The sequence below is a fragment of the Marmota flaviventris genome, chromosome 16 (assembly GCF_047511675.1).
Source record: "Marmota flaviventris isolate mMarFla1 chromosome 16, mMarFla1.hap1, whole genome shotgun sequence".
NCBI classification, from domain to species: Eukaryota; Metazoa; Chordata; class Mammalia; order Rodentia; family Sciuridae; genus Marmota; species Marmota flaviventris.
In genome coordinates this window covers 74,864,798-74,892,349 of record NC_092513.1, presented here as the reverse complement: position 1 = coordinate 74,892,349, position 27,552 = coordinate 74,864,798, and the positions used below count along the sequence as shown (strand labels likewise).

Genomic DNA, 27,552 nt, shown 5'->3' with positions numbered 1-27,552 from the left:
AATCATTTTCTTGACTTCCTTTTTGGATTACGGGCTTTTCATTTATATATAGCCATTGTTAAATCAAGTTAGTTTCTTTCCTTCCTAATTTATTGACTGCTTTCTTCTTTAAAAGGTGTAGAATTTTGTCAAATGCTATTTCTGTATAAATTGAGATGATCATTACCCTTTAGCATTTCTTGAAGAAAACAGTGAATGACTCCTGTATTACCATAATTGTGCAAGTCTTCTTAGTCTGATGCAAGGTAAAAAGAAAAAAAAGGTGTGTATAGCATTTAATAATTATACAATGGTTTTCTGTGTGGGAAAGGAAGTAAAATTTGGTCAAGTGAAAGTAATCAGTCACACAGAATGACATTTGCCAAGAATAGAAGATAATTGGATTAGGCACAGTGGAATAAAAGGAAGGGAGGGGAATGGCAGTAGAAAAGACAGTAGAATGAATCAGACATAACTTTCCTATGTTCATACTTGAATACATGACCAGTGTAACTACACATCACTTACAATCACAAGAATGGGAAGTTATACTCCATTCATGTATAATATATCAAAATACACTCTACTGTCATATATCTAAAAAGAACAAACAACGAATGGCATTTGCTTTGAAACTTTTCTTGTGCTTCAAACTCTAGGTATTAAAACATGACTAAGTGAAAACTGATTTTCATGCTTAAATAAAAATTTAGGTTTAAAAAAATCTTTATTTTTTGTTTATTTACTTTTATGTGGTGCTGGGGATCAAACCCAGTGCCTCATATGTGCAAGGCAAGCCGCTGTGCCACTGAGCCACAACCCCAGCCCCTAAAGATCTGATATTTTTAATTTACATTATTAAAAGGAGCATAAACACGTTTTCTTCTTTCAAAGGGAACATGTATTTGCAATGTTACATTATGCTCTCATCTTTTCATCTTTTTTAAACGTTGCAAAGATGGATAAAAGGACACAAGTTGAAACTTTGTAGCTCTGAGTCTTAGCAGGATAAAGGGTACTTGAGTCACGGGTGCGGAGCTTCGGGCCTCCCAGTAGTAGCAGCCCGCCTGTCCCTCCACACCCTCTTGCCCAGAGGCCCCTCCCTCCCTCCACGCCCCCTTGTCCGGAGGCCCGCCCACCCTCCACGCCCCTTTACCCGGAGGCCCGCCCACCCTCCACGCCCCCTTGCCCGGAGGCCCGCCCACCCTCCACGCCCCCTTGCCCGGAGTTCCGCCCACCTTCCACGCCCCCTTACCCGGAGTCCCCGCCCCACCGACCACGCCCCCTTGCCCGGAGGCTGCGTGGCCCCGCCCCTCCAGGAGCGCACAACGCCCGCCCTCTTTACGCGACGTCGGGGCGGTGTTGAGGACGCGCGGGCAGCCATTGCTCGCAGCTGGCGCTTGGAGTTAAGCGGGCTGCTACGTTATGGCGGAGGGCTAAGGAAACGCGCAGTCGAACCGGAACAACCATCCTTGACCCAACGCAGATTCAGTCTTCTCGGTCACGTGCTTCCGCAGCTCCGCCCCAGCAGGCCGCCCCGTTGCTAGGCAACTGCGTCTGGGACCCGGGCGGCACGGGCGGATAAAGGGTGGGCTCTGGGAGCTGCGGGGCGCTGATGGACCAGTACTACATCCTGGGCCGCATCGGGGAAGGCGCCCACGGCATCGTCTTCAAGGCCAAGCACGTAGAGGTGAGACGCTGCCGCACGGGCCGCCTGGGAGTGTTCCCCACACCGCGCTGCACCCTTCGGGAGGGGGTCTTTCTTAATCCTGCGGGTTTCCCGGCCCTCCTTTGGACTGTGGCGCCTGCCTCCGTGCTCCTAGCTCCGACTTCATCCCTGTGGTCCCTGTTCGTCCAGCGGCGGGCCTGCTGGGTCCTGAGTGGACCCCTTAGCGGCTCCCCTTGGCGCGGCAGGTTCGCGCCCCTTTAAGCAGGTTCTGGGCCACTCGCGACCCGGGAGGGTGTCTTCCTCTTCCCCACCTCTCCTCCCTCTCACTCTCCCTCTGCCCCTGGAGTGGGCTGGCAGTGTCTGCGCTCTTTCCTGGACAGACTGGCGAGATCGTTGCCCTCAAGAAGGTGGCCCTGCGGCGGCTGGAGGATGGCATCCCTAACCAGGCCCTGCGGGAGATCAAGGCTTTGCAAGAAATTGAGGATAATCAGTATGTGAGTGGGGCTTCTGGGCCCAGGTGGGCAAGGGTGATTTCTGAGGTTTCACCTTCTTGTCCCCCTTCACTCATTCCCACCCTTTCCAGCCTTTATCTATCCAGATACACCTGCTTTTAGGGATTCCCTCCCTTCCCCACTGTGTTTATCCATCTGATTCCTTACACTTTATTTATGCCCTATTTTGTCTACCCCCATTCTCTTAATTGCTTCATTTATCCATCATTCACTCATTAATCTCTTTGTCAACTTGCACGTCTCTCTTAAAATGTTTAGTGGATTTTTACCCCCATTTATTTATTTATGCATGCACACCGTGCTGGGGTTCAAACCCAGGGCCTCTGGCATGCTAGGCAAGTGCTCTACCATTGAGCCATTTTCCCAGCCCTAGTGATTTCTAATGATAAGTAGCATCTGTTGAGCTCCTGATGTGTTCTGTAGACTGTCAAATGCTTTACCTCTGTCCATTGTCATCTCAAGTCCTCTTCACTACTGTGCAAAACAGGTTTCAGTATCTTTGTTTCTCAGGCAAAGATGGGAATTTCTGTCACCAGCTCATGAGCCCTTCCTTGTCAGTGGAGGCTTTGGCTCAAGTCTGAGAGAGGAGTTCAGACAGCCTTCCCTTGGGGGCTTGCCTAATAAGCTCTGCCTTTGTGGGGCACTTGTGACACAGTGAAGAACTGGCCTTGACCTGACTCCTAAGAACTAAAAGTGTAAGGGACACCTGCAGAGGCAACAGGGCCCACTTGGTATGATGTGTGGCAGGGGAATATGGGGACTAAAGGAGGGACATCTTAAATCCCCCAGCATCATTGTTCATATGGTGCTTTCTCTTTTCCATTTTGGAGTAGAACACTCAGCTTCCTGGAGGGTGACAGGCTTGAGTCTGTATGTGAGCCTCTGACTTATGTTCATGGTCCTGTGAAGATGTTCATGATGTATTGGGTGACATAGCATCTTATAAAACTTTAGGTGACCTTTGGTTTTATATGAAAATATTTTTTAAAGTCTGGTAGGATGTGCTTCAAGATTGTAGGTGGTAGGGTTTTTCATTTGTTGTTTTGTTCCTTATAACTTTATGTATTATCTGAATAGGTATGTGTTTTTATCCATAAGATAATTATATACTACCTGAAAAGTCAGAAAAACAGCAAGGCTGTTCTTATTTTTTGTGGAAAATAAAAGGGTTTCCAGGTCAACCTTGTATGTGGCAGGTGGAGAAAAATCCATAAGAGGCTGGTGATAGGGCCTCTGCATGCATCTGGTGTTCAACAGTCCTTAAGGTTCCATTTAAAAAAATATTCCAAATTTGTCTCCACCTCAGGTTATTGTCACCATTCGCTATAATTTCTTAGGCATCTCTCCCATGACTAGCACCAATCTAGGCTCCATCCATTCTCCTTTCCCTCTAGACTCTTTTTTTTTTTTTAAGAGAGATGAGAGAGAGAGAGAGAGAGAGAGAGAGAGATAATTTTTTTAATATTTATTTTTTAGTTTTCAGCGACACAACATCTTTGTTTGTATGTGGTGCTGAGGATCGAACCCGGGTCGCACGCATGCCACCGCCTGAGCCACATCCCCAGCCCCTTCTAGACTCCTTCTGTCCCTGTCTTAGGGCTTAGCACTTGCTATTCTCCCTGCCCAGAGCTTCTTCCAAATCACTGCATAACTGGCTAATCTCTGTGCCCTCCTCTGACCCCACATCATCCAAATAAAGTGTCACTTTCTGTACTTAAAATCCCATTGTCATCTTGTATATGTGTTCCTGTACACATCCCTTTTGTTCCTTTGTTGATCATTTGTTCCTGGGATGAGTTCCTTAGAGTCCTTGTGTTCTAGCTCTCTGCTATGTTCAGCAGGCCCTCTGACACGGGTGTCCTGGGTATTTGTGATGTGTCTCCTGGTGCTTTCCTTAGATCCTGGGGTTTAATGGTTGTAGAGGAAGTGGGAGGCAGGCTGCTCACGTATGTCTCTGGGGTTGTGCTCGTTGGATGTGCTAAATTCTGTCTGCTAACTCTGTCCCTGAGTTTCTGTGGAGAGGTTGAGTGCGTCACTTGCAGACCAGGTGAGTGCTGAGTCCCTAGCTGACATTAGGCCCTGTGTTGACTTCTCTGCCTCTCTGATCCTCTGTCAGAACAGATGGGGGTCCTGAGGTTGCAGAGGAGGTCAAGCAAGGTGAGTCATGGAATGCCTGCCTGCAGGTGGTGCAGCTGAAGGCCGTGTTCCCGCATGGAGCAGGCTTCGTGCTGGCCTTCGAGTTCATGCTGTCAGACCTGGCGGAGGTGGTGCGCCATGCCCAGAGGCCGCTGGCTCCAGCACAGGTCAAGAGCTACCTGCAAATGCTGCTCAAGGGTGTGGCCTTCTGCCATGCCAACAACATTGTGCATCGGGTCAGTCTCAGCATGGGCTAAGGGTGGGCTAACCCTTGAAGAAGTTAGAGGGGATTTTTAGGTGAGTAGCTGGGGGTAGGAGTGCTTTAGAGGAAGCAGGGGCTGGGGCTGCCCTGGGTGTCAATTCCTCACATCCCAGAGTCCTACAGTGGACACAGAGGGACTGATGCTTCCTTTCATGTCACAGGATCTGAAACCTGCCAATCTGCTCATCAGTGCTTCAGGCCAGCTCAAGATAGCAGACTTTGGTCTAGCCCGGGTCTTTTCTCCTGATGGCAGCCGCCTCTACACACACCAGGTGGCTACCAGGTACGGAGGGCCAGATTCCCCTCAGTCCCTTTCCGGGGGAAGAGGTGCTTATGGGGTTGGGATGAACTTCCAGCCTGTCAGACCAGTGACCAGCAACCCTCTTCTGCACAGGTGGTACCGAGCCCCTGAACTCCTGTATGGTGCCCGCCAATATGACCAGGGCGTTGACCTATGGTAAGACAGGGAAAAGGGTAATGTGGCCCATGGGGGAGTCTTCCCCGGCTGGGGTATTCTGAGCAGTTTGGCGTGAGTTTAGTGTTCCTCACTCTGATGTTTTTGAGCTGGGTGGGAGATTAGGGTAGAAGGAAAGTGATTGTCTCTATCAGAGAGTGGATTGTTCTGGGCCAGGGGGGAGGTGGTCTGAGATTCAAGGTGTGGGCTATTGAAGCTGGTATGTGCAGGGGTCAGAGCCCAGGATAAGTGTCTGAACTAATCAGAGGCCTGTGACACTGGGTTTAAAGGCTCTGAAACATTTTCTTTTTTGCAGGCTTTGAAGGCTCTGAACCTTTTTTGTGCCCAAGGGATCTGAGATTTGGGGCTGTTGTAGGTCTGCCCCAGAAAGTGAAGGGGGAGCTATGCATCCTAGAACATGAGGCTCCGGGACATCTTGGAGTTGTTGGGGGCTTGCTCTGTGTTCTAAGGCTGAGGACTTTGACTGGGGGTCTGCACCCCTGGACTTGAAGCCTTTAAGCCTTGGAGCTATGTGAGTAGGTCTGCATTCCACAGCGTGAGATCTTGAGCTACTTGGGATTCTATATCCACAGGGCTGTGGGCTGCATCATGGGGGAGCTATTGAATGGGTCTCCTCTTTTCCCCGGAGAGAACGACATTGAACAGCTTTGCTGTGTGCTTCGCATCTTGGGCACCCCTAGCCCTCAAGTCTGGCCGGTTTGTAGGGGTCCTTGGTGGAAGGGTGTGGGGCAGGTTCATTCCATTCTCCAATAGCAAGTACTGCTTCTGCCCTGCCACTTTCTCTCACAGCCCCAGTTCCCCTTGACCCAGCCCCTCTTTGACCAGCAGGGACCTCTGTTCCAGCCCAGGCTTCCTCTCTCTTTCCAGCTGGAGGCAGGAGGGCCAGGTCCTATTCTCTGCCTATTCCTACTCCAACACGTGCACACACAGTGTCTCTGTCTCTGGGGGCGGAGCGGACATTGAGAGGGTGAGGAGTAAGTGAGTGGCGATGGGGCACGTGGACGGGAGAACTGTGAACCTGAGAATAGGAGGGACTGGGAGCTGGCATCGGGGAGCAGCTGGGGCAGTGCCTCCTCTCATGTGCCGCTTTCTCTTTTTCCTGGCCCAGGAGATTACAGAGCTGCCAGACTACAACAAGATCTCCTTTAAGGAACAGGCGCCAGTGCCCCTGGAGGAGGTCCTGTCAGACGCCTCTCTTCAGGCCTTGGACCTGCTGGGTCAGTTTCTCCTCTATCCTCCTCGCCAGCGCATTGCAGCCTCCCAGGTAAGGCAGGAGTCCATGGTCACTGTCCTCACACTCTGCCCCCAGTAGCCATGGGACCCAAGTCAGTGATCCTCAGAACCTGCGATGGGCCAGAACCCCAGGTGATGGGAGCCTCGGGGCAGGTGTGCTTTTCCATGAACAGACACCACCGGACATCTCCAGTACCTCTTGAGGTTTTACAGTAGGGGTGGCCCATGGGGTCTCGGGAGAGTGCAGACCATGTGGCAGACAGCAGCAGAGTCCCTGGGGCTTCATGCCCTCATCTCTTTAGAGGCATGGACTTACCATGTGGCACATGGCAGGCATTGACAATATGACCTGTCTCCAGGGCATCCCTCACCCCCATAGTAAGGCAGCTGCAAACCCACAGGGTCACGAGTGTGGTGGTCTCCCCTGGTGGTTGGGGCTGAACAGGGGCAGCCCTGGCATTGGGCAGTTTTAAGCACAAGGTCTTTGAGTTGTTTGCTGAAGAGAGGTGGTGAGAGTGGTCCAGGGGAGAGGACCCGGGAGGACTGGCTGTAGAAGGCAGGAAAAGACAGTGAGCACCACAGAGGCAGGGGCTAGGGGGTGTTGGAGCCGCGCTCCCAGGGGTCCTGTGCCTCCAGCCTGAGAGCTGCCCATTCTCTCTCACACTTGGCACCTGCAGCCTGTGTTTGCCCATGTCCTCGGTTCCTGCCCTCAGCAGCTCCTGAGGACTCTGACTCCTCTCCTGGACGGCTTTCCAGAACCTGTGACTTCCCTCATCCCGTTTAATATCTTCTCCACCTGGCAGAGAAAGTGACTCTCCAGTAGAGCAGGTCACACACCTCTTCTGCCAGGGGCCTCTTGTGCCCCTTCACTCAGGAAGAGTCAGGGTTTTTGGAGCCCATAGCCACTGTAGGTGGGCACTGTCACCTTCTGACCTGCTTGCTACTGTCCTTCATGGTCCTTCCTGTCCAGCCCCAGGGCCTCTCCCTGGGGCCTGTGCCCTTCTCTCTCTGGCCCAGAGCACTCTTCCCCGGGACTCTTGCTGCTCCGCTTGTTGACTCACTCACCTGCCTCTCAGGTAACCCTTACCCCCCCCCCCCCCCCCCTCTCTCTCTCTTTTTGGACCAAAGATTGAAGAAGGGGCTTTCAACTAATGAGCTGCATCCTCAGCCCTTTTTCATTTTTTATTTTGAGACAGGGTCTTAAGTTGTTGAGGGCTTCACTAAGTTGTTAAGGCTGCTTTGTGTGCCTCCAGCCTCAGCCTCCCGAGTCTCTGGGGTTACAGGCGTGTGCCACTGTGCCCAGCTAACCCCTCACCACTCTTCAAGCCTCTTCAAGCCTGTAGCCTCACTTCCGTGTTCCTTACCAACCCCCCTCCCCAATCTTCTTTATAGCACTAATCATTACATACTGTGTATTTTACCTCTATCTGGTTTATTATCCCTCCTAACTTCACCCCCACCATCCCCTCCCCGCTGCTGTGACAAGGCAGAGCTTGGTTTGTGTGTTCACCACTGTGTCCCCAGTCTCTGGAACAGGGCTCCACACAGGTGGCCCCCAGGAAAGGTTGCTGAGTTGGCTGAATCTAAGTCAGCTGTTGACCTCTGCCTGGGGCTGACATGGTATGGTGACTGGCCTTCCTTCTCTTGCCCCTTATTTGCCAGGCTCTCCTGCATCAATACTTCTTCACAGCTCCCCTTCCTGCCCACCCATCTGAGCTGCCAATTCCCCAGCGCCCAGGGGGGCCTGCTTCTAAGGCCCACCCGGGACCTCCTCATGTCCATGACTTCCATGTGGACCGGCCTCTTGAGGAGTCGCTGTTGGATCCAGAACTGATTCGGCCCTTTATCCCAGAGGGGTGAGACACTGGCGCAGGTCCTGCCTGACCCCCAGAAGTACCTGGGCTGCTTGTTTGTCCACCTCCTGCCTGATTCCACCTTCCCGGGCCTTCCCAGGGCCACACTGGACTCACTCCACACTAGCCTTTCTCCCACTGTGGCCTGCTCCTTAACCTCCTTGATGGGGGTTCCAGGGTTCCAAGGAGGCAGAGGTCACGTTTCTGCCAAGGCAATGAGGATGTCTAGCCAAGCAGAGGAGGAGACTGTGGCCTCCATTGTGCTGCATACTGTCCAAGGACCACCCATGCAGTGGCACTGCCCTCCTCCAGGACATTCCTGTTAGAAGCATTTGGGAAGTGCAGAGAGAAAGGTATCCTCTTGTTGGGAACCTGAGTGGGCAGGTAGGTTTGTTTTGGTTCCCAGAGACAGTGAACACTCTTAATTCAGGATTTAAGATTTATATAAAAGCCCCAAATGACTTTGCCTATGTCTCATCCTCCTCTGTTTCTACTGGTAGAAGTGACAGTGTCTCCTGGCCCTCACCTGAAAGGTGACTACAAGCACAGCTGCTTTTGCCCTGAGGGCTTCCTGTGGCTTCACGTGACTGAGTGCTTATTTGGAAATGAGGTAGAGGGAAGTCTAGGTCCAGGGATGGGCAGGCTGGGGATTCAGCAGCGAAGTCTTTGCCTGTTAGGATGTTACTAAGGATGAGGGTGAACCAAAGCAGCTGTGCAAGTAAGGAAACCTGGCAGACCTGGAATTCATTTATTCAATAAATCCTAGTACAACCCCAGCTGGTACAGATATTTTTATTTGATAACAATTTGGAAAGATGATTCCAAAAATACATGGGAGGGCTGGGGTTGTAGCTCAGTGGTAGAGTGCTTGCCTTGCACGCATGAGACCTTGGGTTCAATCCTTAGCACCACATAAAAATAAGCAAAAATAAAGTTTCTTTCCATCTACAACTAAAAAGAATATTTAAAATATATATATATGTGTGTGTGTGTGTGTGTGTGTGTGTGTATGTATGTATGTATATGTATATATATGCAAACTGCCAAGAGGAGGAAGAAGAAGAGGTGATGATCAAAGAACTTACCAGGTGTCAAGACTTACTATAAGGTCACATAATGACTAGGATGGTGGTCACATAAAGACTTTGGTTCAGTGAGAGAGAAAAACAGAAGCTTAACCATAGCAGTCCTTTATTCTTAAAGGGTTTTTTTTTAGGCGTCATGTGCATAAATTCTTTGAGCACTGAGGATACAGAAGTGATTAATGTCACTGTAGCTGCTGGTTTCTTGGTGGGAAGATGAGACAAAAAAAAAAAAAAAAAAATCCCAGTTGTTGCTTTTAGGAAAGTCGGATGTTTTCATGATCTGGCCTCCATTTATTTTTCCAGGTATATCTGCATACTCTAAACTCCAGTCAAGCTCAGTTTTTCAAGCTCTTAGTTCTACACAACCATATGTAGACCACCGTGTACCTGGACTTGATGTATTTGAAAACAGTTTAAATAAGATACAGTTGATTGGGGGCTGGGGTCATAACCCAGTGGTAGAGCACTTGACAAGCATGTGTGAGGCACAGGGTTCAGTTCTCAGCATTGCAGATAAATAAATAAAGATCCATTGACAACTAAAAAAATATTAAAAAAAAAAAAAGATACAGCTGATTGATGAAAAGCTCATTTGGTGATTATCAACAGATGCCTTAAATTATTTCGGCAAAATTTTTTCTAACTATATGTTATACAACAACCAGGCACATAAGACAAGAATATAAATAAGCAGCACAGGGGCTGGGGTCTCAGCTCAGTGGTTGAGCACTTGCCTCAAATGCGTGAGGCAGTGGGTTCAATTCTCAGCACCACATAAAAAAAATAGATATTTTTTAAAAGTAAGCAGTACAGATGCAGAAAACTTACTGTAGGTTTTCTTGATGGTGGGCTTACAAGAACAGACTATGTAACAATTATACTCCGTAAGCCCGGGATGCCTTGTACTTTCTTGGGTAAAAATAAAGTTAGAATAAAGAGGGCTGGGGCTGGGGCTCAGTGGTGGAGCACTTGCCTGGCATGCTTGAGGCACTGGGTTTGATCCTCAGCACCACATAAAAATAAACAAACAAAATAAAGGTGTTCTGTCTATCTACAACTACAAAAAAAATTTTTTTTAAAGTTAGAATAAAAAATATGCAACATCCAAAACTACAATGAAAAATGGAATAATTAAGAAATAATATAATAAGGTACAAATATATAGCACGTAGTAAGATGATATTTTAAACTGAAAATGTCAGTAATTTAAATATAAATAGAATAAATGTTCCAGTTGAAACATGGGTATCCTAATTAAAAAGAAAATGAAACTGATATTTTCAAGAGAAAAGTAAATACCAAACATGCAAACAAAAGGACAAAAATATGTAGTTACTTGATATCTAACAATAGATTTTAAGGCAAAAAATATTATAAGGTGTAAACAGATTACATTCTAATGAAAAGATATTCAATTCATTGGCAAAATTTTCTAAATTTGTATGCATGTAATAATATAGTAAACATTGAGATGTTAACTAAATAATAGCAGAGCTAAAAATCAGACAAATATTCCAAATGGTAAGATTAAAACAGCTCTCCAAGAAACAGAGGTCAAGAAGACAAAGCAATTCCAAAGGTAGGCAATTTAACCAAGAGGGTGAACAGATTTACCTAGTGGTTGTGTATAGCCAAAAATGAGTCCAGACTGAGAGACTGTTAGAAAAGACTTGACTTAATTGGGAGAACATCTCAATCTCAGGACCTGAAATATTGGAAAAGCAAATGGAAAAGGGCATTTCTTTCTTAAGGAGAGATAAGCAGAGCCAGCAGAAAAGTTCAGGGAGTGGGAGCAGGCAGTGAGAGCCAGGAGACAGCATCATCAAATGTTTTTCCAGGACTGTTTATTTTCATTAGTCTTCAGATTCAGGCCTTACGAGAGCAGGTCTACCTCTTGATGCTTGCCTACACTGAGGGGCCCAAAGTGCAGGGGGCCTAAGGCAGGGAAAGAAGCCTAAAAATGAATAATAGGCAGTCAGACATTTGTGAATACTTGGCCAATATAGGACACAGATAATGCAGGATTCATGTTCTTCCCAAGCACACACTTCAATACATTGAGCATATACTGAGCCACGGTAAGTCTCAACAAATTTCAAAGGATCAAAGTGAAATTAGGTATCTAATTTTTTACTATAATATAATTAAGCTAGAAACTAATAAGAACATAATTTCCCATGTGATTGAAAATTAAGAAATACATGTCTAAACATAGATTAAACAAATATAGAAAATATTGTGAACTCGCTTACTGATAATACATGTCAGTACTTGTGCTGTAGTTGTGGCAGTGCTTAGAGGTTCATTTATAATTTTTTTTTTTGTTTGTTCGTTTGTTTGCTGTTTTTTGTTTTTTGGAATCAGGGGGTTGAACCCAGGGGCATTTAACCACTGAGCCACTCCCCAGCCAATTTTTTAATTTTATGTTTAGAGACAGGGTCTTGATAAGTTATTTAGGGCCTCACTTTGGTGAAGGCTGGCTTTGAACTACCAAACATGAAAATACCAAACATGCAAACAAAAGGACAAAAATATGTAGTTACTTGATATCTAACAATAGATTTTAAGGCAAAAAATATTACAAGGTGTGAATAGATTATATTCTAATGAAAAGATATTCAATTCTTTGGCAAAATTTTCTAAATTTATATACATGTAATAGTCTCAAATATTGAGATGTTAACTAAATAATAACAGAGCTAAAAAATCAGACAAACACTTTCAAATGGTTAGATTAAAACATCTCTCCAAGAAATAGAGGTCAAGAAGACAAAACAGTCTGCTTCAGCCTCCCAAGCTGCTGGGATTACTGGCATGCCCCACCACGCCCAGCTCTAATTTATTTTATTATTTATTTATTTATTATCATTATTATTAATATTTGTTCTTTAGTTGTAGTTGGACACAATACCTTTATTTTATTCATATATTTTTTATGTGGTGCTGAGGACCGAACCCAGGGTCCTGCAGGTGCAAGGCAAGCGCTCTACCACTGAGCTACAACTCCAGCCCCCACTCTATAATCTTCATGACATAACAATATAAAAAAGGCTGGTGCTGGGTGTGGAGATGTGCACCTGTAGTCCTGGCTACTAGGGAAGCAGAGATAGGAGAAATCTTTGAGCCCAAGAGTTCAAAACCAGCCTGGACAACATATTTGGACCCTCTCCTGGAGGGATTTAATTTTTAAAAAAGAGAAGTCTGTAATATGTAGAAGAAAGGAAATAATATTGACCAGATTGAAACAAAGAGAAAAAGAAGTGAAGCTAAAGCTGGGCTTGGTAGTACATGCCTGTAAGCCCAGCGGCTCCGGAGGTAGAGGCCAGTTCAAAGCCAGCCTCAGCAATGGTGAGGTGCTAAGCAACTCAGTGAGACCTTGTCACTAAATAAAATACAAAATAGGGTTGGGAATGTGGCTCAGTGGTGGACTGCCCTGAGTTCAATTCACCCCACCCCCAAAATAATAAAAAAGTTTTTTAAAAAAATGAAACCAAAAAGTCATTCATTGAGATTTGTAAAACTGACAAACATCTAGCCATACCGATCAAGAGGAATAAAAGAAAAGTCACAGATTATAAAAAAGCAAGGATTACTTGGGAATGAGATGTTAGTATCAATGGTACAGATTTTTCATATATTAGAATATTATGAACTTTATATTGACAAAATTAATAACATAAAAATTGGCCAGTTCCTTGAGAAAGAGAAATTACCAAAGCTTACCCAAGAAGAAATATGTAACTGAGTAGCCCAGTATCTATCTATTAATGAAATAAAAATCGTAATTAAAAACCTTTCTAAAGACAATTCATTAAAAGATTAAAAATATGTTGTTTTGACCTTCAGATTGAACTTTACTCTGATACTTTGGTATTCTAACTAAACTTCAAACTAACTCTGACCTATAGTGATCTTTAGCTTGCACTTGAAACTGACCTTAACCATGAACCTGACCTAACCCCCACCTACCTGTTCTTACCATGACCGTAAACTTGACATTGACTTTAATCTGATCTTGAATTCAAGCCTTATCCTGGTACTAGCTTGTTCTCACTTTCCTAACTGTGATGATGCTGAAAATCATATTCTTGACCTCATCTTGATTCTGAACCTGAGCCTGAATCAGATGCTCACTTTCAGACTGAGTCTGAGCCTCAAACTTAACTTAAATTTGAACTTAGCATGGAATTTGTTTTCATCAGCTTTTTTGCTGCTGTGATCAAAAGACCTGAGAAGAAGAATTTTGAAGGAGGAAAAGTCTATTTAGCGCCAACATTTCAGAGGTCTTGGTCCATAGACAGCTGACTCCATTCCTTGGGGCCTGAGTGAGGCAGAACATATGGCAGAAGAGTGTGGCCGAGGAAAGCTGCTCCAGACGTGGCTCCAGGAAACAGAATTCTCTCACCAAGGACAAAATATGTATCCCCCAGATATGCCCCAAATGACGTACCTCCTTATCCATACTCTATCTGCCTAAAGTTATGACCCCTGAGGATCAATGCACTGATAATGATTAAGGTTCTCATAACCCAATTATTTCACCTCTAAGCTTTCTTACATTGTCTCACACATGAGCTTTTTTCATATCTAGACCACAAATTTGACCACTCTCACATTCAACCTTACAATGACCTGGAACTTCACCTTGAACCTCATTTTTTTTTGGTGGGGGGGGGTATTGGGAATTGAACTCAGTGATCACTGAGCCTCATCCCCAGCCCTATTTTGAATTTTATTTAGAGACAAGGTCTCACTGACTGCTTAGTGCCTGGCCTTTGCTGAAGCTGGCTTTGATCCTCCTGCCACCGCCTCTTGAGCTGCTGGGATTGCAGGTGTACCACTGCGGCCGGCTACTCCATTCTTTTGGGGTATTTGATCACCAATCTGACCATCTGGATCTAGGATTGGAACCTGACCCTATTACTGCACTTCAGTTTTACATTGGTGCTAATCCAGATACTGACCCACCCTGGCCACTGACTTTCAACCAAACACATCCATACAACCCCCTAAACTTGACACCATCCTAACTTTTGATTGACCTTGAATCTGACCTTCACCCTGATTTTCTGATTGAGGCTGAACCTAACATTTAACCTGAATCTGAGACAACCTTATGTTTATACTTAACTTAAACATGACCAACCCTAACCTTGATTGAATGGACTTCAGGCTTCTCTGACCTTGACCTATACTTTCACCCTCACACAATGCTTTGCTGGACTCTTGACACATTACCCAGATTCTTTTTTTATTTATGGTATTTTTATTTAAGAGGGGGAGAGAGAGAGAGAGAGAATTTTAATATTTATTTTTTGGTTTTCGGCGGACACAACATCTTTGTATGTGGTGCTGAGGATCGAACCCGGGCCACACGCATGCCAGGCGAGCGCACTACCACTTTGCCACAGTCTGGCTGGGCACAAAATCACGAGCCACCACACACCTTGTAGATTCAAACAGCAACTCTTTATTCCCGAACTCACACTGGCACTCTACAAACACGTTCTGGGCAAAATCCACACCTCCACTGGGCTCTGTATCCCAAAATACTCTCTGAATCCCGAGAGAACTCAACAGGAACTCAAGGAGCAGGCACGCCTGAGGCAGCAGGATACGCCCTATTCCCAGCAGGGTACACCTTAAACCTGGAACCGCCCTGAACCCAAGGAGCGCCCTAAACCTGGATCCGCCCTGGTCCTTGAGCAAGGTCACCTTTCATGCAATGTCACTGCAAATGACCTGGGTCATGCCATGCGTCATTCTTACTTGGCAATGGCTCTCAGCACCACTTGAGCCACATCCCCAGGCCCAAACCCAGATTCTTATTAACACCTGATCTCAAATTTAACATTTGACTTTATCATAAACCTGAAAGTGATTCTCACATCGTCTTTTACCCTGATTATGGCTCTGCTCTAACCCTGGCACTGACCTAACTCTGACCTTACTTGACCTAGAAGTTAAACTTGTCTATGAACTTGATCTTTACCTTGACAATGACTCATCTTAGACTGATGTTCACCATAGCTCTGATCCTGACCCTGACATTAACTAGACCCTCACATGCACCCTAACCTTGACCTGACAATAAACATCTCACACTAATCATGATTCTGAATTTGACAGTATCTCAGGACATTATCTTGAATAGCACACTCATTGTTAGTTTGACTTTGAACTTCAACCTCACTCTGCCCCTAGACTGAATCCCCACCTTGACAATGACCATCGTCCTGACCCACTGTAACCTTGAACTTGACTGAATTATATACATAGTGAAACTAATCGACTTTGACCTTGATCATGACCCCTGCTCCCTGCTTCAGACACTGACCTTGACTCAGACCTCAATTTTAATCTCACCTTTAACATGACCTTTGTTTGATGCTGACCATCAACTTGGCACTGAAATTGAACCTGTTTTTCACCCTGACACTATTCTTGCCTGTGTAGCCATTTCCTCATCCTTAACACTGACCTTCAGGGAGAACCTTTCACTTGACCTTTACACTTAACCTACTTTAAATCCCATCAAAATCTTAAACTTGACTTTGAACTTGGCTTTTAACCCTAAAACTGAACTGCACCCTGATACTGACCCTCATTATGTTGACCCTTGAGACTGCTTCCTATCCATGATTCATCATTACATTGAATTTAGATTTGAACCTGACCTTAACCACAAACTGGTCATTGATTTTCATCCTGAGATCTTAACTGCACTGGTAGGCAAAATAATATCACCCCTGTGTCCTAATCCATGACTATGTTGTCTTATAATGGTGCTATGGTTTGAGTGTATTCCTCACAAGTTCTTGTGCTAGAAGCCTGGTTCCCAGTATGGCCATTTTGAAATAGTGGAACCTTTAAGAAGAAGGACTTAGTGGAAGGTGCTTGGGTCATTGGGAATGCCACTCTTACAAGGAATTAATGCAGTTATTGTGGGACTCCAGTTAGACTCCATTAGCAAGTTATAAAGGAGGAAGCCTGGCCCCGTGAGTCCTGCTGGCCTCCTGCCTTGCATTGTGATCTTCCACATGTGCTCCCACCATGATGACATTCACTATGGGCCCTTACCATAGGATGAACAGATGACACCACCTGATCTTGGGTTTGTGGTCTTCAAAACTGTGAACTAAATAAACCCTTATAAAGTACCCAGTCTGACATATTTTGTTATAGTTACAGAAAATGGTCTAAGATACATGGATAAAGGAGCTTTGCTCAAGATGTGATAAAGGATATATGCCTTGGGATGGAAGAGCATCCTGGATTATGTAGGTGGGTCTGAACTAATCATATGCAGGAGCCTTTGTTTGCTGCACTGAGAGAGAAAATGGAAGGATGAGAAGGACTTGACCCAATTACTGTTTTTTTTTTTTTAATTCGAAGATGGACTTGGGAGCCCCCAGCCAAGGAATCCAGGTTGCCCCTAGGAGCTGGGAATGGCTTTCCACTGGCAGTCAGCAGGGAAATGGAAATTCATTCTTAAAACCATGAGAAACTGAATTGTGCAAACCTTAATAACCAAGAAAATGAATTCTATCCTAGAACCTGCAGTAAGGAATGCAGCCCACCTGATACCTTGATTTGGGCCTAATAAGACTCAAACCAAACTTCTGATCTACAGCTGTTAAGATAATAATTGTTGTTTTAACAGGACACAAGGTTGCGGTAACTTGTTAAGGCAGTAAGGCAGTAATAGAAATATACCCACCTTGACTTTTAATTGACCTTAAACTTGATGATTAACCTCATGCTTAACCTGACCTGGCATCTAATTCAGCTGGACCCTGACATTATCTTCATGTTGAACCTGAATCTGACACTAACCCTAATCCTGAACGTTAAATACATGGTTATCCTGGATATTTACCATCAGCCTAGATCCAACTCTCTGCCTTAGTTCACCCTGACAGTGACCATCATCCTGATCCTGACCTACCCTATTCTTAAACTTAACCTTCACCCTGTCACTGACTCTGACCCTTACCAGAACTCCAATCCTGATCATGACCCCCACACTTTATCATGACCTTAACCTGATTTAGAACTTAACCTTGGCTATAAAACTTCCTTCACATTGATTTTGATCTTGAATGATTCTAACTATAACCATGGCCCTGACCTCTCACCATCATCCTTCACCTGCCACATACTTCACCCTAGACTAGGTACACCCTCATTCTGATTGTTACTCTCATTGCTTTGTCCCTGGCCATACCCTCACATACCAGCAATGACCCCGGAACTTGAACTTGACCTTGAATGTCACCCCAAACTTTACCCATAAGCTAAATCTGATCTGAACCCGGCAAGATCCAGGACCAAGACAGTGTTGTGTCCAAGATCAGTACCCAGACTAGGACAAGGAAGGGTCAAGGTGGAGGAAACTGCCCCTGCATGGATGAAGACTAGTCCCAAAGGTAAAGTTGAGGGGTGGGCCTGAGATGAGGGCAAAACTAGGCAGAGGGAGGAGGAGGGTCAGGTTTAAGTTCGGGATGAGAGTGGAAGCCCAGGAAAATGAGAGCAAAGTAAGGGACAGGGCAAAGACCAGGGGCAGTGCCAAAGTCAAGACAAAAACTAGGGTCAGGGGAGGTTAGGGATTATGGCCAAAATCATGCCCCTGGTCAAGGAGAAGGTCAATGGTAGAGCGTCAGGGCCAGGGAGAAGGCTAATGGTAAGGAGAGGAAAAGTGAGAACATCAGGGCCAGATTGAAGATCTGTGGTAGGAAAGGAGACAGGGTCAGAACCCAGCCTGGGAGAAGGACAACAGTAGCGAGTGGGACACTTGAAGGGGAACAGGGGTGGTGAGAGGGACAGTGAAGGTGAGTCTGGGAGAAGGTCAACCAAAAGACAGAGAGGGTCTGGGCCAGGGTGAAAGTCAGTACAAAGACTGGGTGGGAGCAGGGGCCTGCCCACGATCAGGGAAAGCAGGGTTTAAGGGGGAACTGGGAAGGGCGAGAGTAGGCAGGTGGGCCTGGGCCAACTGGACCTAAGCTCTGCTGGGCAGACGGGGTATAAGTGGGGCGGAAATGCAGGTGCGACAGCGGCGAGTCGGCCCGCGGCGGAAGTGCAGTTTAACTAGGCGGGGCGGAGGCGGGGGCTCGGGGAGCGGGGAGGGGGCTCGGGGAGCGGGGCGGGGGCTCGGGGAGCGGGGCGGGGGTGGCGGGCGGGGGGGGGGGCAGGCGCCGCGGGGCGGGGGCTCGGGGAGCGGGGCGGGGGTGGCGGGCGGGGCGGGCGGGGGGGGGCAGGCGCCGCGGGGCGGGGTCCGGGGCTCGGGGCGGGGTCCGGGGCTCGGGGCGGGGTCCGGGGCGCGGGGCGGGGTCCGGGGCGCGGGAGCTCGGTGTCCTGCGTGCGGCGAGCCCGGCGGCGCCGGAGCCATGGCCCAGCGGCTGGGGGTGCACGAGCTGCTGCACGTCTTTTCCTTTCTGGAGGCCCAAGACCTGCTGTGCGCCGCGCAGGTGAACAAGGTGCGCCGCTCGGCCTGGGGCGCCTGAGGCCAGGGGTGTTGCCTTTGGGACCTGTTTCGCGACCCTGGGGGAGTGCGCGGGGGCATCTGGCTGCTCCGGGTCCAGCGGGGGTGCCTTGGCGCCTTCGGTCGCCCATTGGTGCCTTCGGTCGCCCATTGGTCCGGGCTGCTGAGCCGCGCATCTTGACCCGGACCCGCGCTCCCTGCGGTCGTCCGCATTCACCCCTGAGGTTGGCTGAGGGATGGTTTTTCTTCTCATTTCCGGGTTTTCTGAAATATTCTGGAACTTTCTTCCTGTTTTTTTCTGTGTTACCGTCAGAGTTCGGAAGGGCACCTCCCGGTTTCCACCCATAGTGGCTCCTCGTTTTGTGGTCTCTGCTGTCCCTCTCTTGTCCCTCGCATGTCCCGCTCCCTTGCCATCGCCTTTTTGGCTCTGCTCACGAAACACTTGTCGAGCGAAATAGCCTCATCTGTTGCAGCTTCACTGCCACCTGCGTTACAGGTCCTCTGTATTCTTTCTTTGAAGGACGCAACGCGACTTAATTGACTATTAATATAATGTACTTGTCTAATAACTGTTTTTCCCTGCTGGACTCATCCGAAGAGAGGGATTTTGTCTTTTTCATAACTATCTCTAGCACTCAGTGTCCCTTGACATTTAGTGCCCCTTAGTAAATGTTTGTTGAATAAAAGGACATTCAAAGCACATTATTATTTCATTTAATGAAAGGGCTCGTAAATATACTCATTTGAATACCATAATCATAATTTTAAATACAACTAGTACTTTTATTGATGTTATTTCATCTCTTGTTACTGATAAGTTATTTGTTTAAGGTAACCCACAGAATCACTCACTGGGCTGAAATTGGATCTCTGCTTTTACAGAAGTAAGGTAGGGCTAATTGAGAGGCCTAATTTGAAAGATGGGTGCATTATACCCTTTAATAGCACCATTTTCCCTGGTAATAGTTACTGCATAGGTAAAATGAGGTCAGTACTTCCTGCTACATAATGTCTTTATGAAGACTATAGAATCTTATCAAGGATTCTCAAAGATGTTATAGTACTCTTTAGGAAATAAGATTTCATTTGGGTTTTGAACTATAACTAGAATGAAAAATACTCAGATTTTTGGTTTGCTTTTGCAAAATATAAACTTTACATCTTTGGTAGTTACTAAAGACCCAGGAGATTTTGATCTAGCAGATACATGAGGGTTATTGAAGGGGAGTCTAGGCTTGGAGAAGGTGTTGATTGCTTCTGCCAGGGCTAGGAAATACACTCTTCTGGCATGGGACTGCAGAGCCACCAGACCACCTACGGCTCAGAGTTACCCACTGCAGTTTGTGCTCCAGAATCCACAGTGGCTTGGTTGGAGAGGCCAGGAAGTTCCAGGTGACAGTGTGGGCCTGAGGGAATGAGGTCTAGACAGCACCCTGATTCCCATTCCACATTCAGAACCTTCCTGTGCCCCTGGCAGGTATTTCTGCAGAGAAGCTGTGAGAGAAAGGTCTGAATAGTTCCTTCCCTGGAAGGCTTTTTCATTCTCCATCTTGGCATCTCTGCAGCGTCTCCTTGGTCAGTGCCTTAATTTACTCCATTGCTGCAGCCTTTATGGAAGGTCTTCTTTTCTGATCTCATTTCACGTCCTTCCTCCTCACAACTGCCAGACTCCTACAATGTGGTTTGTTGCTGGTATTCCCGTAGTCAAAGTTCTCAAGTAACTTCTATTGTTTTTGCCATTAGGGCTTTACAGGATTGGTCTAAGTCAATGTCCAGCTCCTTTTCCCAACCAGAATCTTATGTGCTTGTGCAGGTAAATAAACCATTTTTTCCCCCCACACTTTATCATATTTGCCCAGCTGTTCCATCTATGATGCTTCAGCTGTTCTCTTAGTAGTAATAACTATTCATTCTTTGACACTTGATCAGTAATCACTTTCTGAGCCCTACTAGGCCCTCTGAGTCTCTTCTTACTCATTATATGAATGTTTGTTTTTTGTACCAGGAATTGAACCCAAGAGTGCTTAACCATTGAACCACATCCCCACATCTCCAGAACCCAGGGCACTTTACCACTGAGCCACATCCCTACCCCCTTTCTAAAAAAATTCTTATTTATTTATTTAGGTAGTTGTAGATAGATACAATTTCTCTCTCTCTCTCTCCCCCCCCTCCCCCCTCCCCCTCTCTCCCTCTCTCCCTCTCCCCCTTCCTTCCTTCCATTTTTGTGGTGCTGAGGATCAAACCCAGGGCCTCACATAGCAAGCAGGTGCTCTACCACTGAGCCATAACCCCAGCCCCCCCAGCCCTCTTTTAAAAACATTTTATTAGAGACTGGGTCTTGCTGAGTTGCTTAGGGCCTCACTAAGTTGCTGAGGCTGGCCACCTGCCTCGGCCTCCGAGCTGCTGGGATTACAGGCATGAGCCAGCATGCCTGCTTATGAATGTTTTTACTTAATTATCTAAATGTGTCTCTAACTCCCCAAGGTAAGTTTTCTTGAGTGCAGGGACTAGGTCTGGTTTGTCTCTCTGCTCCTTTCACAGGGCTTGGCAGGCTAGGTTCAAATCACCTCTTGACTGACCAGATATTCTCTTCTCTCCCTCCTGGTACTAGATTTGGAATGAAGTTTCAATGACCATGGAACTCTGGAGGTGAGTGAAGGAAGAGCCAAAGATGATCCTACAAAGGAGAGATGGGTCTACTTGATAAGTCTTCTGAGTGCCCTATGAATTTCTGGCTCTGTGAGTGCATAGAAATGATTATCCCTGACCCTACCAGCAGAAAGCTTCTCTGGTTAGGGACATAAGGTTGTCAAATGGGAGGGTTTCCAGACTCAGGCAGAAATATACAGCAAATGAATGCTGCTGATTGACAGAAGACAAATGAAAAGAAATATGATCATATTACTTTCATTTTAATTCAGCCTTGATATAATAACGTAGCAATGTAAGTATGTATGATGTTAAAACTTAAGAATAGGGAAAGAAAAAGACCTGTCAAATCTCTTTGCTGAATACAGTTCAGCCTGTCAACCAGGAGTTGTGTTTATCACTCATGATGGGAAATACCTATTTACACATCAAAGATTCTTTGAAAGATGGAGGGAATTTTTAGGATAATTATGCCTTAAGATATCTGAGAAGTCAGGAATGCCAATTTTAACCATATTTTGTTTTCAGGATTATAGAGCACTTTCTATTTGTAGCTTTTTATTACTAAAAATTAAACAAATACTCTCTTATTTATTCAGTTTTGAAGTAGAACTTTTGTTGGAATTCAGTCTTTCTCTCTTTAGTTCTGAGGTTGTGGTCTAGACATAACATTCAGGGGCTGGTGACATAGGTCAGTTGGTAGCGTGCTTGCTTTGCATGCACAAGGCCCTGGGTTCAATCACCAGCACCACATACACACACACACACACACACACACCAAAAAAAAAAAAAAGTTTGGAAATTGGCTTTCCTGTAGGCAAGTAGACAAGATTCTGTCTTGCCAGTGTTTCTTTTAATTTAATTTTTCTTTCTTTCTTTTTTTCTTTTTTTGGTACCAGGGATTGAACCCAGGGGTACTTAACCACTGAGCTACATACCCAGCCATTTTTTACTTTTTATTTTGAGATAGTTGCTTAGGGCCTAGCTAAGTTGCTGTAGCTGGCTTTGAACTCGCAATCCTCCTGCCTTAGTCTCCTGAGCTGCTGGGATTCCAGGTGCCAGTGTGTTTCTTAAATTGTTTCATTAGGAATAAATGAATTGACTGATGATCAGGGTAACTACTTATAGAAGTCCTTGCAGAGGAGTGGTCATATTTAAATGGTTGAGATGTCAATCCCATCCCCACTCTTTGTTCTCATCTTTGCTGATAAGACAGAGTAAAAATTTTCCCTATGAGTAAAATATGTATTTATTTGAGAAGTTAAAAAAAATATTTAGGCCTGGCACAGTGATAGATGCCTGTAATTCCAGTGACTCAGGAGGCTGAGACAGGAGGATATAGGAAGTTGGAGGCCAGCCTAAGCACCGTAGTGAGAACCTGTCTCAAAATGAAAAAAAAAAATCTTTGAAATGGCTTGGGGATATAGATCAGTGGTAGAGTTCCCCTGGGTTCAGTCCCCAGTACCACAAGAAGAAAAGAAAAAAAAAAAATCACCTCACCACTTAACTTCCACAGTGTCATTTGTTCCTATGTTGTGCCTACCAGGTTCCTCATAAAAGTTTTTCTGCTGTCTGTAGGCCAAATCACAAGTAGATTTTTAACTACTATTCCATAGTGTTCGTCTTGATTTTAGTGTAAAATTATCTCTTGTGATTGTTTTTGTTTTTCATTTTGTAAAGTCTCCTTTTTTAAAAACGTTGGCAGCTCGTTCATGTGAGCCAACCTTTATGCAGGCCACACACAAAAATCTGGGCCTTCTTCCCCCCTAGGCCGTCAGTGTGTCACTTGTGAAAAGGCGAGAGATTCAGCAGCACAGTGGGTCTTCATCCAGTGTCTGGCACAGAGCCTGACACACAGGTGCCCAGCGCGTGGGGGGGGCGGGATAGTCGACACCCTTCGTGTAGTACCAGTACTTACTCAGACCATGGGGCTGTGAAAAGTGATTTCCCAGCTGACCTCATTCTCCCCCTCTTGAGATATAGGGCTGGACCTGGAGCCAGGAGATGCCACATCAGCTCTGGTGTAACCTGAGCGCTGAAAACCTCCATCCATAAGACCTCCTCTCTCCAGCCAAGTGTTCACTCTCCTGGCACTCAACTTCCATCACATCATAAGCTGCTCCTTTCTTCTGGAACTTAATTTGTGACAATAACAGTGAAAAGGACGCAGGGAGGAAATGTTTTATGTTCTACTGGAATTAAGTTACTAATTCAAACATTGTTGTTATAAAGTTAAGATTTAAATTTTGGTTTCAAGGCAGCCACTAAAAAGTATCAAATATATGAAAATGGTAAGAGAAAGGATGAGGGAATTATAATAGTATACTAGAAGGTAGCATCAAAGAAGGCGGTAGTTGGGGAATAGAGGGGAAAAAGGCATAAGACACAGAAAATAAAATGGCAGAATGACATTTATCTCCCATCTTATTAGTAACTGTATGAAATGTGTTACACACTCCATTAAAAGGGCAAAGATTGACAGAATGGATTTTAAAAAGTGATCCATCTGTATGTCATCTATGTGAGACACAATTTATTCTGTGTGCTAGGAATAGAACCTAGGGCCTCACACATGTTAGGCAAGTTCTCTACCACTGAGCCACATTCTCAGCCCTGAGATATACTTTAAATTCAAAGACACAAGTAAGTGATAATGAAAGAATGGAAAAAGATGTGCCTGACAAATAGTAACCAAGAAAGCGCTGAATGGTTGTGCTAGTAGCATCATTCAAAGATTTTAAGACAAAAAAAGTGTTACTAGAGTCAAAGGGTGTTTTATAATAATAAATGGGTCCATCTGTCAAGAAAATATGACATTTATATGTGTCCCTAACAACAGAGCAACAAATACTTGCAGGTGTTGACGGATTAAAGGGAGAAATAGGCAATTCAGTAATAAGAGTTTGAGGCTCTTGAATCCCAGTTTTTTAACCTCTTGCTTCTGTGTCGTCACATGTAGAATGAGGATATCATGCCTCACTGGGTTGACTGGATACATAAAAAGACACTTTTTCTTTGACACACCTATAAGATTCATTCAGTGTTATCTTTTTTTTTGATACTAGGGATTGAACTCAGGGGTGCTCAACCACTGAGCCACATCTCCAGCCCTATTTTATATTTTATTTAGAGACAGAGTCTCACTGAGTTGCTTAGTGCCTCACCTTTGGTGAGGCTGGCTTTAAACTCTCGATCCTTCGTCTCCCGAACCCCTGGGATTACAGGCACGCACCACCACGCCTGGCCTCCTTCTGTGTTATCTTTGTCCTGTTTTATAGGAGAGGAAATCAAGATGTAGGTCAGCAACATTAATTGTCCAAGGTTTCAAAACCAGTAAATAACAGAGCCAGGATCCAAAGCTCAACTCCAAAATAAGACTCCAAAATCCATGCCTGCTATATTCTGTCTGCCCAGAATTTGCATCTGTTTTTAGGCAGCTGTGTTTGAGGCGTTGGTCCTGCCCCACGGTCCTGGGCACACAGACATGGAAACAGTACTACCTCTGCCGGTCCGAGTTGGAGTTCCGAATGGAGACTGGGCGGTCAGAGAAGGACTTCATTTGCAAAGCAGTTTTTGGGCACACGGGTATGAGGGGCAGAATGTAGCAGATATGTCCATTCATACTGCTCACCTTCCCTGGTCAAGTCTTTTTTGTACAGGGGATTAAACTCAGGGGTGCTTAACCACCTAGCCACATCCCCAGCTCTTTTAAATTTTGAGACAGGATCTTGCTAAGTTGCTGAGGCTGTTGTTGAACTTGACTCCTTCTGCTTCAAGCTGCTGGAATTTGAGGTATATGCCATGATGCCCTGCCCTGGGCAAGTCTTATGGGATTTGGCATTGCAGTGAGTGGCCTAAAAAGTGTCACTTCATGAGTACCTATCTTGCTAGGTTCCATATCATTTGTGGTATGTCACAATAACCCTGTGAGGAGAAGAATCATCACATTTCAGAGTAGACAGAAACAAAACTAATGGAAAAGGGAGTAGTTCAAGATCATATGACTGGTGGGTGATGGTCAGTCCCTAATTATTACTGTAAAGTGCTAGTTCTTTTCTATTTTACTGTCCCCTGAATACCCATTGTGTTCCTGAGAGAGAAAGAAGTGGCATTCCTGCCAGCCTTTTTTACTGAGTGTTCAGATCCCAGGCCATCTCTGTGTTCTCTTACAGGAGAGATAAATAAGCTGGCTTACATCTCAACCAATGAGTACCAGTTTGACAGAAAGAAGTCTGTGGTTTGCACTGTGTCCTCAGACTGCACTGTCCGTGCCTGGGACTTGCATGAGGTGAGCTGGTCCCTAGGAAGGAAAGGCAGGGAAGAAATCGAACCTTTGTGTTACTTTGGTCTTTGTAATGCCTTTGTCTTTATGATCTTTCTTAATTATTTTGCAAAACTTTTTTTTTTTTTTTGCACTGGGTTCTTTACCATACAGCTACATTCATAGTCTTTTTTATTTTTTGTTTCAAGACAGGGTTTCCCTAAGTTGTTGAGGTTGGCCTTTAATTTGAGATCCTCTTCCCTCACTCAGCCTCCTGAGTCGCTGGGAGAGGGAGCCCCCTTTTGCTGATAAGAAATATGAGCACAGTTTGGCTCAGTCACTGTGCCAGGTCATACTGGTAATAAGCGTGGGGTGGAGCATGTTTGAAATTTGAATGTCACTTAGGTGGCACAGTTTTGCTTTCTTGGGGTGCTGCCTCGTGAAGGCAGAATTGACCAACAGTACTTGGGATGGCGGCTGTTGTAGTGTTCCAATGGTTGCATGCATCATCAGAATTTAATCTGAAATCTCTCTGTCATATGATCCTCCACACTGCACTGATGCTGGCCCACTGGGATGTTTTACCAAGACAGTAAGATCTTTCAGTCACAGCTTTGTGCAAGCTTGGGTGGCTTAACATTTTAAACTTTATTAGCATATACAGTTCAGAAGTTCTCAGTTTTTAGGTCTGGGACTGTAGCTCAGTGGTAGAGTGCTCACATGTGTGAGGCACTGGGTTAAATCCTCAGCACCACATAAAAATAAGCAAATAAAGATATTGTGTTTATCCTCAACTAAAAAAAAATCTCAGTTTTCATATCCTTTTTCTCATTACAGCAGCCGAATAGGTATTCATTGTTATCCTGACTTCACAGAAATATAAACTGAAGACTGAAGGAGGGACTGTGTCCCTGAATTTTGAACCACATGGTATCCTACATAGCCAGGAGTTCTGCCAAGGGCCACATGTGGATAGAACACAACCTCCTGTAATAGATTTTTCTTTAAAATTATAGATTATTTCACTCACGATTCTCCTGTCTCAGCCTCCTCAGCCACTGGGATTATAGGCGTGTGCCACCATGCCTGGCTGAAATGCGAATTTCATATAATTTTTTCCATGATTTTTGGTGCGTTGCAGTTGTACATAATGGTGGAAATCGTTGTTATATATTCATACATGCACACAACAATATAATTTGGCATTTTCTATTTTTTTAAATATTTTTTTTAGTTGTAGATGGACAGAATGAATTTATTTTGTTTATTTTTATGTGGTGCTGGGGATCGAACTCAATGCCTCACGCATGCTAGGCAAGCGCTCTACCACTAAGATAGAACCCCAGCCCCTAATTTGACCATTTTCATTCCTCAGTAATTCTCCTTTCTAATTTCATATAATTTTCATGTGACATGAATTATTATTTTTGTTGTTTTTTTAACCAAAATATAAAAAATTCATATAATACACAATTAAGCAGTGGTCTGAATTTGGCTGAATTGGTTTGCCAAACCCTATGTTAATGTGTGCCGTTGTTTCCAGTGTGGCTGGCTGCAGGGTGCTCGAGGGTCTTCATGCTCCTCTGCCTTGCTTCCCAACCACAGGACCTTTCCTGAGGAAATCCTGACACAGCCCTGTGCAGTACGACACCAAAATGGTCCTGGCTACTCAGAAGGTTGAGGCCGGAGGATCACATGAGCCTGTTAAAAGTCCAAATTTGGACTTATGAAAACACTCTTAAGTCCAAATTCAAATCAAAGAGAGTTTTATTTACCTGGCCAGGGACTGTCACTCACCCGTAGAGATTGAATCTCTGTGGGAGAACAGTAGCTTCCTGGCCTATGTCCTGGGAACCTAAAGATGAACCACAACTCAGGGGCTTTCCTTAGCATCATGCAAGGAAGCCTATTACAGAAGCTAGAAAAAAAAGCGGTCAGCTTTGCCACTCAGTTA

At 45.5% G+C, this 27,552-nt stretch overlaps 2 protein-coding genes across 8 annotated transcripts in view; both read left to right on the top strand.

Annotated features, from left to right (window-relative positions):
• Positions 1 to 1,320: 1,320 nt before the first annotated feature.
• Cdk20 (cyclin dependent kinase 20) lies at positions 1,321 to 8,895 on the top strand. 2 transcript variants are annotated; one of them, XM_027955423.2, is made up of 8 exons: positions 1,321 to 1,669; positions 2,029 to 2,142; positions 4,344 to 4,532; positions 4,720 to 4,841; positions 4,953 to 5,015; positions 5,606 to 5,729; positions 6,142 to 6,297; positions 7,929 to 8,895. In XM_027955423.2, exons 1-8 carry the CDS (start codon positions 1,595 to 1,597, stop codon positions 8,124 to 8,126), a joined length of 1,041 nt encoding a protein of 346 aa, XP_027811224.1. In that variant the 5' UTR covers positions 1,321 to 1,594; the 3' UTR covers positions 8,127 to 8,895. The 2 variants fall into 2 exon arrangements, with proteins under 2 accessions (XP_027811224.1, XP_071458657.1); XM_071602556.1 differs by lacking the exons at positions 4,953 to 5,015; positions 5,606 to 5,729.
• A 9,653-nt stretch (positions 8,896 to 18,548) lies between these two features.
• LOC114107919 (F-box/WD repeat-containing protein 12-like) overlaps positions 18,549 to 27,552 on the top strand; it is a 42,998-nt gene continuing 33,994 nt past the window's right edge. For 5 of the 6 annotated variants that reach the window (XR_011704751.1, XR_011704750.1, XM_071602554.1 and 2 more), the window contains exons 1-4: positions 18,549 to 18,680; positions 21,300 to 21,337; positions 24,771 to 24,922; positions 25,510 to 25,625. Coding sequence is in view for 4 of the 6 variants with exons in the window: in XM_071602554.1 (XP_071458655.1) it covers positions 18,591 to 18,680; positions 21,300 to 21,337; positions 24,771 to 24,922; positions 25,510 to 25,625 (396 nt within the window). In the remaining 2 variants the exon portion in view is untranslated. The remainder of the gene's footprint in view (positions 18,681 to 21,299; positions 21,338 to 24,770; positions 24,923 to 25,509; positions 25,626 to 27,552) is intronic. The other variant, XM_071602553.1, reaches the window with a different exon arrangement.

Excerpts from the sequence above, each read along its gene's own strand:
- Cdk20 (XM_027955423.2), top strand. The coding sequence starts at position 1,595 with ATGGACCAGTACTACATCCTGGGCCGCATCGGGGAAGGCGCCCACGGC. Across the intron at positions 2,143-4,343 it reads AAATTGAGGATAATCAGTAT|GTGGTGCAGCTGAAGGCCGT; the intron begins GTGAGTGGGGCT and ends GCCTGCCTGCAG. Across the intron at positions 6,298-7,928 it reads AGCGCATTGCAGCCTCCCAG|GCTCTCCTGCATCAATACTT; the intron begins GTAAGGCAGGAG and ends CTTATTTGCCAG.